This window comes from Schistosoma mansoni, chromosome 4 (genome assembly GCF_000237925.1).
Source record: "Schistosoma mansoni strain Puerto Rico chromosome 4, complete genome".
Classification (NCBI taxonomy): Eukaryota; Metazoa; Platyhelminthes; class Trematoda; order Strigeidida; family Schistosomatidae; genus Schistosoma; species Schistosoma mansoni.
Genome location: NC_031498.1, coordinates 14,961,475 through 14,972,588, shown reverse-complemented (window position 1 = coordinate 14,972,588; position 11,114 = coordinate 14,961,475). Strand labels below are relative to the sequence as shown.

The 11,114-nt window shown below is 36.5% G+C and overlaps 1 protein-coding gene and 1 non-coding gene across 3 annotated transcripts in view; both read left to right on the top strand.

The window, feature by feature from the left end:
- Positions 1–3,312: 3,312 nt before the first annotated feature.
- Positions 3,313–11,114, top strand: part of Smp_058980.1 (putative oxysterol-binding protein 1) — a gene marked incomplete at its 3' end in the record, with an annotated part of 41,833 nt that continues 34,031 nt past the window's right edge. The window contains exons 1-4 of one of the 2 annotated variants that reach the window (XM_018796938.1): positions 3,313–3,460; positions 3,494–3,699; positions 9,541–9,586; positions 9,625–9,917. In XM_018796938.1, coding sequence (XP_018652028.1) covers positions 9,777–9,917 — 141 coding nt within the window. In that variant the 5' untranslated portion in view covers positions 3,313–3,460; positions 3,494–3,699; positions 9,541–9,586; positions 9,625–9,776. The remainder of the gene's footprint in view (positions 3,461–3,493; positions 3,700–9,540; positions 9,587–9,624; positions 9,918–11,114) is intronic. The other variant, XM_018796937.1, reaches the window with a different exon arrangement.
- Smp_tRNA_00618_Pseudo_TTG.1.1 overlaps positions 11,015–11,114 on the top strand; it is a 428-nt gene continuing 328 nt past the window's right edge. Inside the window, exon 1 of the tRNA in view lies at positions 11,015–11,114. This exon is cut by the window's right edge and continues 328 nt beyond it. This is a non-coding gene — a tRNA.

Below are 11,114 nucleotides of genomic sequence, written 5' to 3'. Positions count from 1 at the left end.
ATTGGATAGTAGCATAACTTGCCTGTTTGTGGACTGGCTGAGTTGTAATGTTGATATATCAAGCGCTTATATCTATAAATACCCATAATTCTCTGTGCATTTTAATTCTTACACAACAAACACTTATCTAGCTTCAGTTTGTCTTCTGATTTTAGACTGTGTAGTTCTATACGTTCGAATGTTGCAGTTGTATACCATGTTTTGCGTTAAGCAAGTAGCGAACATAACAAAAACTCGTGTTAGCTGCCGTTCCTGAAGTATGTAGTGGGCCAAAATATATCAACTCCAAAATGAATGACGAAGGTATTAGGAATGGCGTTTAAGGTGTTACTATACTAAGTATTAATTTTACACGCAAGAAAATTATACCGAATGTTACTTAAAATGTTAGGAATAGGGGTGCTGGAGTTTGTTTTGGTCTCGTAATCCAGAATTATAAGTAGTTAGCGATTCTAACAATAACTGCTTTAATCCAAGATATGCATCCAGATGAAGCGTGTAATCATGATACCACTGTGATCTGTAAAAATGGACAGCGAACATTTCGCACATCTGTTATCGTAACAAAGGATGACTTAGAACAAAAAACATGTGTGTGCAGCAGCGTATTTGTGGGCAATAATCAATGTGTCATACCACTGAGTGTTTTAAAACAGAATAGAAGGTCAAAACTCATGTTCTTTCAAACAATAATTTTACAGTCAATAATGGTAATTGTACAAACTATGTGAATTATTGAATAGCAAAAACTAATTAAAAACTAAGTCTATTTTATCTATCCCGCTAACCTAAGTGTGTTTGGAGACTTCAGGTAAGTTAATACTGCAATACAGAACAATGAGTTGTAATGTGAAACATGGTGGAATGAGTTGAAATGATAGGGGGAGTGTCGATATTAGAATCAGGAAAGCCGTTCAATAAAACAGAAATAGGATCAAAGGGAATTAAATGTTCCAGAAACTCCAGCAGCCACATCTTTTATTGTTTCATTTTATTGTTCTCACCTCTTGTCTTCCAATACCATTCTGTAGGTCATAATGTAAAAGTTTGAGTCATCAATTCATAGTTTATCTTGCCGGAATAGCGAATCAAACATCTCCAATATCACTGACGTGATCTATTATTTTCCTTGCAGCCCAAAAACCGTACTTCAGGTCACGCGGTTCAAAGCAAACTGATGACCTGTTATTATTAAAATAAAACTTACATTATGGTTGTTTATTTCCTCATTCTGTGTATGCATTTTTCTATATTGAATGGCGAATGCCTACGTGTCTGGATGAGCAAGCTCGTGTTCCACTTGTTCAGGAGGTTATGCATTAAACTGTGCCATCAACATCTCAGGGTCTTCTTATCCACTACGTCATCAGAGGAAAACAAGTCTTTAAGTGGCTGTTTCATCTTTGTGTTATTTAACATTGCCTATTGGCGCATGCCGTTTTGGATTACTGGCTTCCATTGCTACTGTGTGAACCGATTGTTTTCATCCCATCTCAATAAAAATGAAATGCATTCCCTGTTCGCCGGGAATGTTTGCTTTTAAAAACAGTGTTCCTTGGCTGATAGGAAATTTTGCCATTGGGATAACTGCTTTTTACCGAGCGTTAACTGTACCTTTTTGTAAAGGATTGGTTTGTACACACATTTCTTTGAATATTAGTTCTTTGATGTGCTTTTATGCCTATGGTCACGTTATTATAAGAAAACTATTGTCCGTTATCATCCTTTTGGTTTAGCAGAACTCGAAAAGAAATCACTGAAAAAAAGCCGACAGCAAAGACAAATTAGAATTTTTAGAATTCTTAACTTTGCAATGGAGTATCTTCAAGATATTTCTAGCACTTCTCAAATCAGTTGTTCTGCTAATCGTCTTTAGATAGTTCCACAAAGATGTATAGATTTCAGAAAATAATACGAAACGATGATTACAGTTTGTCGCAGTACAATACAGATTAAAACACCACCAATCACTCGATACAAACATGAATGGGAGTGAACTGGTATTACGAGGCATGTACTTACCAACAAACCAGTGAGTCGTCCAGCATTTTAAGTGACTGACATCTAAGTAAGCAAGAGGAATATATATGTGAACTGTATTACGTAATCATTCATATATAAACAAATAAACGTAGGCACTATAATTCAAAGACAAAAGCAAAATGATATTAGGAAACGACAACGTGGGTGGGATCAAACAACATTACTAAGAATCAGGTCGATCACATATGCGTCAGTAAAAATTTCAAAAGGTTCATAGATGACATTAAGAGAAAGTGAGGAAATGGTTTAGCTTCATACCAACGCATGGTGGTCATCAGGTTAACAGTGAAACAGAAAAACTCTTGTGTGATTGGGCAAGCTGCATTACGGAAGTCCAATGCTGCCTTCCTCCGAAACGCTAACAAGCTCAACTAGTTCAAGATTGATCTCAGGAACATTCCGAAGCCTCAAAGTATCTACCAGAAAAGAGAGAGACCACAAGGAAGAATATTTTGACATGGATTAAAGATGCAACAACCTTGAAATTGCATGAGCTACTGTTATCGAAGAATCACCAGATGAGAAAATGGATCTCTGAGTACAACCCATGCAAGATTCAAGGAAGGAAACACAGGAACACAGAAGCAGCCAACAAGAGTCAAACAAGAGCAGGGGAAGCCACATACCAAACCGAATACACAGAAGCAGATGAAGAAATCGAGAAAAGCATTAGAACTAACATGGGGATACATTTAGAAGACTTAACAACTGCATTAGGAGAGGTTTCGAGAGAACCAAGTATGAAAGAACTACAAGGTATAACTCAGAAACTGTCAGGAAACTTTAGCGAACCAGAATAATAGGTCTAAAAACAGGAGGCGAGCTAGTATACTGTTTATATTTTATGTATGGTCTATTTTTATACATATCATGGATCACAAACGGGATGAGTTGTCTGGTGTGTCAACCTCATGCAGCATCTGGTTATCCCTCTCTAACATGACTGTTTGATTACAACTAAGTGCACGAAGTAAATACATCCCCATCACACTTCAGGCCTGGGCTTTTTGATCCAACATAGTACTTTATTTTGATATTTAAGTCCGACATGAACTCTGAACTGTCAGGCGTGCCTCTTGGTAATCAGATGGTCAGTTCTACTGTCTGAGAGTGAAAAGGAAATTTGTTTACCTATGTTTGGAAAGATAACTCATTGAGAGAGGTATTACTTGATTAAACGATCACCAGAGAAAGAAATGTCTAACTTGGGTGCCTTTGGTCTCGTGGCTTACTCACCAATAAGATAACGGTAGTTTGACCTTCAAGTGCAAACGCACCTTGGTTGGCCTTGGATTCCAATGGATCTAAGTCTCGAGAGGGATTGTATGAAAGGTTACCTTTATAAGTGGACAAATTATTTGAAGGGATATCAAAAAAGATGGTTCGTATTACAAAATGGCTTGTTGTCGTATTACAGGTATCATTTTGTCCTGGTATTCATTTTTCCTAGGAATCCAGCAGAGATGGCTCATACCTGTCGTGGAACTATCAAACTTGCGGATGCTACTGTCAAAAAAATAGGAACGGTTTATTTCGAAATCTCAAATAGCAGTGCACAAAAATTTCATATAAAGGCTAACTCTGAGAGTGAGCAATTAGCATGGTTGTCAGCACTCTCTAATTCTAAAACAGCAGCAGTGGCTTTACGGAAGCAAGGTAAGAAACGTTGTTGGGTCAGAATTCCATTCCAAAATTTGGAATTTGACCAACCCTAGATTATCACCCACTTGGGACAAAACTCTTTTGGCATTTTTGTTTTATTTTGATGCATCATAGTGTTAGTACAAAATCTTCACAAGGGCTTGGAACTAAGAACTAAGGTTTGCGTTTATTGAAACTACACCTATTTAGGCGTACATATGTTCGTGTGTGGACTACCCTTACCATAATTTTGGGTTCTTATTTTGGCCTGAACTTTCTAGACATCGTCGCGTCATCACTTAATCTATATCTATAACTTCAGTCATGTATTTATTTGGTAATAAAGACGCAACTAACCATTCACTATTGTCTTTCCTGTGCACTTTGTATAAATCAAAGGTATGAAAGTAGTGTATATCAGGCGGGAAAGCCCTCGTTTGCTCTCACTTTGTCTGAGTAAAAAAACGATATAGTCATCAAGTGAAGCTATATTTAACTGAGTTCAGCCCTGTTTATTGTTTTTAGTTTATGCAGAATATAAGACCACCCGGGCCGAAGTATGTGTGGTTCTAACCTCACAATACCAAGTTACCTCTCGGTGGTTATGTAAAATACATCCAGAACGACGCAGAAGTAAACTTAAATCTCATAATCCAAATTACTGAAATGTATTTTACACTAACTGATCTACTAGGTCTTCTGTATGAGAAGGAAAATCACTGTTAAGAAGTCAGTCCAATCATCCTATTTTAGGAGCTATGCAACGTCTAAATGTTTGTCGCCTAGAGCCCTCGTGACCATATTCCTCTTGCGAAGAGCGATATATATATATATATATATATATATATATATATATACCGTTTATTCTTTTATTTATATCATCACAAAAATCATGTTGAATGCATACTAGCATGTCTTCCACCTAAGTCTGTTCCCCGAAATCAGCGAGTGCTTACGGTATGTGTATTTCTTTACTAGTTGCCGTTGTCACAACTAAGCTTCATCAGTGTGTGTTATCACCATATTTTCTTTTAGATCATAGCTTTTTCTAAGTTAGTCTCCGGGTTTAATATGTCCCTGTTTTGACCTATCTTCAAGGTATATGGCTTGCATATTAGTGGACACCATGCACTAGTGATAGGATTTCTGTTTAGTAGTGTGTGCGTAGTTTTCCAACCTTAATGACTTCACTCATTGGTGAATGGGGGCACCAAATATAAATGCGCCACGAAATAATAATGAAGCCAGTAGTACTCACTACTAATTTGTGTGAGGGCTGTGATACTGTCCGGGTGCCCAAGTCGAGGCAGTTGGTTTTCCTAAGGAGCCACTCTCCGAGATTTTGACCTGAAGGTTTAATCTGCAAGGCAGTGGAGCAACGTTAGAAGATGCAGTCCCAGGGTAGTCAGTGAACAACAATAGGTTCGTACGCCGTGTGTCCCCTCAGGATCCTGAAGCCCATATGCACCATTGGTCTGGATTCAGGGTTTTCTGACTCCCTCAGGTGGACCCTTCGTTCCCACCAACTCCGTTAAAGAGCTGGACAATCGCTTTTCGTCCTCTCGATTTCGTGAACAACACCCTCACCACGAGAAGACAGTGAGTAGGACTTCCCTGAGAGTGGCTGTATACGCCTGGCCATGTGAGAGCAGACTCTCCCCACCCTCAACTATACCGGGGCATTTGCGGTCTAATCACTTGTATAGTTTGTGTGGTCTTTCTATCTGTGTATAAATAATTGTTGTAAGATGAATAATCCTGTGGGCACAATTGTTATGTTGTCAGTCCAAGTTAGTCTTCTAGTTATTTTAATTTAGTTATCTTCTCTCTTTGCTTTGCAGATTTATGTTAGTAATTACATGCATGATTTCAGAGATCTGTCACTATGCATTACAGATAATGCCTAAAACAAACTTAATCCACTTTTTTGCGGCAAAATATTTCTACTCATCTATCCCAATCTAGAGCTGCAAAAAGTAGTTAATACACAGTTTAGATCACATTAGATCACATCACTTAACAAAAGTGTAATATGATTGTTAAACATTCTGACTACTTGTAAAAAATTCACTATTGACTAACTGAATTCTGTTTCAACATGATGTTTTGCCGTTACATAACCAGTTTGCCGGTATTCGGAATTTCTGTGTCTGACCGATTAACCATGCAAATTTGTGATCTTTTGCCTGAAATTTTTAACGTCAAAAGTTATTTGGCTTCCCATCTCCGATTCAATCATTGTCGTCTGTTGTCATCCGTTTTTGTCAAGCTTATATTTCGCGTTAGCTAAATAACTGTAATTATTCACCCTTTTTGCCTAATAATAAGGTGTAGGGTCTCAGCGATTTTATTTCGGTGACACAGGAATCTCAAATTTGCTTATTTCATTTCGACGCAACGTAAATTCAGATGACATCATTGTAGTGTATGATGCTATTAAAAACCTTCGAGACATTTTAATCCCTATCTTCAGTTTTTTCGTTAGAAAATAATTACTCACATCATCACTGATCTCGATTTGTAGTCAATGCAAGTTAACATCAAGTTGTCGATTCTTTGTTCTTGGGTAAGCTGGTACTTTGATAATGCGACCAGCCCTGTCTATTGTGACCACCCACTAAAACCATATGTGGAAAATGTGCCTGATGGTCCCCAGGCGCCAGACAAATGGATAGGGGACATTTTAGCTTGATGTGGTGAATGAGAAAAGTTCCTTACTGATAACCAGAAATTCTGCTTCTCTACAAATGGATGTAGGAGTTATAAAAGGCTAACTGCACAGAGGCTTCAGTCTACTTTTTCTCATAAGTTTCTAGCATTGCATTTAACTTTTCAAATACGGGAAGTGGTCAGTACCGAAATCTATTGATCATAAAATGGTATATGTGTGACAGTGTCAGTATGTGACAAACATCAAGCAAGAAATATTTGTTCAGTGTTTGACGCCGGGAAATGTTTCTTTATCTTAACCTACTGTATATGTAATCAGTGTCCTAGAGACATTTTCACTTAAGTTCCCAGGATTTGAACTACCCAGAGGTCCTCTTTTTGTCTTAGAGAACGCAGAAGACACATTCTTATTTGAAGATGCTGACAAAATACAGTCTTATGACCACCTTAGTTAACAATCCTTTTATCTCTAAATGCAGAATATTGCATCAGGATTGGTCTTTACCAATAACAAAATAATGGTGAGGCGTAAAGTAGTTGAGCGCGTCCTTCCTCTAGAATTTGAACTATTACTTTATAAATACAATTTATGGTTTTTGGAGCCATATTCTCAATCTTCAGTCTTTCTTATCATGATTTCTTCTAAATTGTTTCGACTTCTGTTGGATTTTATCGTGTTGTTTTCACCACACCGTGATAATGTAGATTGGCTACTTGGGCAAGATATATGTGATTAAATAAAATACTTGGGCAAGAGCATATGTGTTCTAGCATCGAAGTCGATGATCGACTTTTACTGGAACCATTGTTAACTATATAAGTTCATGGAGTGACATATTTAGCTTCCTATAATCAATCCTCAAGGGATATTTTATGACTTTAAGTTGGACAAATCTAGCTAATCAAGACTCTGATATCCTGTTTTATAGATTTATGTCGCCTCTTTAAAACCTCCATTTAAAACTCTTGTATTTATATTTTTCCAACCCGACTATATCAGTTTGAAGTTCCAACTTCGCTTTTTTTGACATGCGTAGGCTTAATGACAAGCTATTTTGATATTGCAGACATAAGTGTATCAGAAAACAGATAAAGGCATTTATACCCTGGATTGTGGTAGATGGTTGTCAGCGTTTTCCAATTAAATTAGGTCATACATATTTCGGGTTGCATGGCATAGCTACTTGCAGTCTGTCTGCCTTCTTACTGACAACATTTCTGGTTAAATGAAATATCAGTTCTGCTGAAAGTTGTCTAACTTCATTAAATATGAGGACCCAAATGTACGTAGAATGGACAATTTAGGTGACCAAATATTTAGGTGAAGTTAAATTGATAGCGACTTAAGTGGTGCTTATGAAATTCCAGCTCACCAAAGTGGTAATCATGAACATTCGCTGCATCTGTATTTTCACGTCTCATTTATAGTATTGAAAGAAACACTGCGTAGTATGTTGGCTTGCAACATCGACCCAACAGTTGACATTGGTAGACCATATCGTCGTTAACGTGGGTCGATTAAAGGCTGTCGCTTCTTTTGGAGAACATTTTCAGACCTTGATGAGAGTATTTTTGGGCCTAACTGCAAGTAGGACGAGTGCAACTAGGAAACCTCTTCAAATTCCTCTCGAAAGCAGAAATATTGGCAACATAATAATGAAAGGAATAGCTAGGCACTTAACAAATCGTGAACATATTAATTTCGAAATAGCCTAATATGATCCCAAATTTACAATAAAAATAACAGGCTTGTCTGTCAATCAACTTTGCTAAAAACAGTAGATAGTTATCTTAATTGTTTAAGTAAACAGCTTAAAAGTTCAGCAATTATTATGTCTTCAAAGAAAGATCAAATATGGCTTATAGCAACGTAGTCTTGTAAAAATCCGAATTTAGTAATTACAGTGTTTAACGTCTCAACAGCTTGCTAATCAAACAAAGTCAATATTTTGTAATAGGAGCAAAATATCACGTGATTGAGAATTTCGTGAGGAGCATCACTTTTAGGTTTCTAAGCGTACACAAAACTAGCAAAAATTTCAGGGCAATAATGTATGACCAGCCTTAAGTATAAGTTTTGACTCTAAAGCATTGAATTACAGTTATGGTTTAATATTTCCAAATCCACTTTACCATAAATTTATCAGTTAGTTGATTTGTTTTAGACATTAAGCCAAGTACTGCAGCTTCAGGATAGCACACTACCTATGCTTGTTATTCACACTGATAAGAACGTTTCATACAGCATATAAATACATTCATTATTTTTGCTATTCAAAGTTTGTGTCATCACTGGAAGCAGTTGTCTCACATTATGTTGGTGAATTTTTGATTATTGTGGCTTGTGTATCTGTGATCATCCATAGTATAATTTATGGATTATTTAATATTTAGGTGATGTTACTTCTGACTTTTCAGTGAGCTTGTACACTGCCTGTGCCATGAAAGCATTGATGCAGAAACGTGTATCACCAACTAAGCAGTTACCAAGTTGTCAACGGATTTTAATTTCCTTGTCTATCGTTTTTCTTTGTATATAAATCAATGCTTATAATCTTTATATATTACTGAGTAAAACGCGTAACTTTCAACACGATGTTAGTCACTACTGGACGTAACTCATGCATAAGCCAGGCCTTAAGATTTCTACAAAGTACAAGAACAATTTTGTTCAATAGAGATATTAACGTGAAAGTAGTCAGATAGGCTACAAAGTTGTTACCTTAACGAAATGTAAATATAAATAACTACATGGGTACTTTTAAGTTGTTCTATAGCAACCTTTCCGAAAATTCGTATTCCAATTCAATTCTAATTAATTATTTTGTTCTCTCACGTAGGTGTTTTGTATGGATTAGATCAGTTTCTAGAAGTTTAAATGTTTTTTGGCAGATGGTAATCATCAGAGTACGTGATTTTCACTGCAATAACTTGCTAATTGTGAGTACGTTTAATATCCGTACTCCATAGCTCATATATATGCCATTAGTGTGAACTTTGCTTCTTAGTAATTGTTTGTGGTGAATTTTTTCCATAAATAATTGTAATGGTCATACGATCATTGCTTAAAGCGTTCATTTGTTGCTGTAAGTTGATATTTTACCTGTAAACTCGCTGGTTGAACAAAAATTATACAACTTATTTTGAAATCTCTTGCTTCACTACTGTGGTCGATAATTCATTCAGTCAGCAAAACCTCGTTATTCGATAGCATATATTTTGTGTACATATGGTACGTGTTGAAATTACCCATTAATTATTTACTTTCAGGTTATGATTCGGATGCGTATGCTGATGGATATGAAGATGATGATGATTACAAGACATCGTCTACGACTGATGAGAATGGAATTAGGTTTATTAACGATGCGCTTGTGAAACTGGAAGCCCATGTGACTGATCTCGAACGTTATCAGTTGACAATGAATCGAAAAGGTGAAGAACTTCGGCGTTCTGTCGGTGATGTAGAATCTGCTCGTGATCCCACTGAACTATTGCAACGTTTTAACTTGGCTCGTGAACGTGCCACAGTTTTCAAGGTTGCCAGTATGGCAATGGTTAATGTAAGTCACTTACATGCTTTAATATCAATATTGTTCATTATTAGACACGACCCTTCATTGTTTGTGTGGATAACCGTGAATGTAAACTGATTTGTGGTGTTGTTTATCTAATATCTCCCACTCACTCGGCCCCCAACTGTTGTGAAACTTTCCGTGTGAATTCAGATGGAAATTCTTGTAAAATTATCTTTGTACGTTATGACTTCCTATGCAACAGCATTCTGTGGAGAAATTATTCCAGAATCAAATATACATGTGGTGACTGCTAGATTAAAATTTTGTTATACAAAGTATCAAGCTGATCAGATTAATCTATTAAAGCAATGATGTTTCCTAAAACTCATCAAGCTGTATTTGGACTTGTGTGGTATATCTTAACCTGCTCACGGGACTAATTATAAAACACCCTATATTTTTGCACATATCATAGTCTTTATGACACGTTGCTAGTGGTCTCCGGTCGTCGTGACCACTTATCGTAAAGCTCCTCATTGCTTATGTTCCAACGTGAGGTAAAATCAGATTTTTACATGTTAGTGACCATATTTTTGTTAAAAGTCTATAAAAATTCATAATTTATATTCATGTGTCTTGCTCATCAGTATGATGTAGACATGTCAGCACGTTCGTTTATTCCTTTGTCCAGAATTTCTGATGTAGTAATTATTTTTCTGCATATATAGTGTTTTCATAAATTATGTCACCCTCAAGATTCTAGCTTTTTCAATTTCCATGATACTAAGTTCTTTTGAATTTTTCGGAACTCCATCTAGTCTGCTTTTTTCGCCTATTTATTATAGTTTTGGTCAGTTAATGTTCCAAAAGTGTTAGAAAGTTTTACTATGTAAAACTAAGTGTGGTGTGATGTATAATATTAGCTTTCAGCTCTGTAAATTCGTCAGTCCTTATGTGCCATATGGTAATGTTTGTAGTTTACTTTTGCATGCATCGTTGTTTTTTTATCCACTCTAAGTTGCAAATTCACTTGGTATTGTTTGTTTGAATCTTCCCATTGATGTTTAGGATTGCAATTGATCAGTCTCTTATTGGCATATGTGCATATTGTGCTTATTGCCTCAATGTAGCCCTTATTCACAAGCATTAATAACAAAGATGGATAGTGGCTAGCAGTGGAATCTAGGACGCTCGTTTCATCCTATTTGGGGCTCGTCAGCTGGATGTACCTGCATCTCAGAG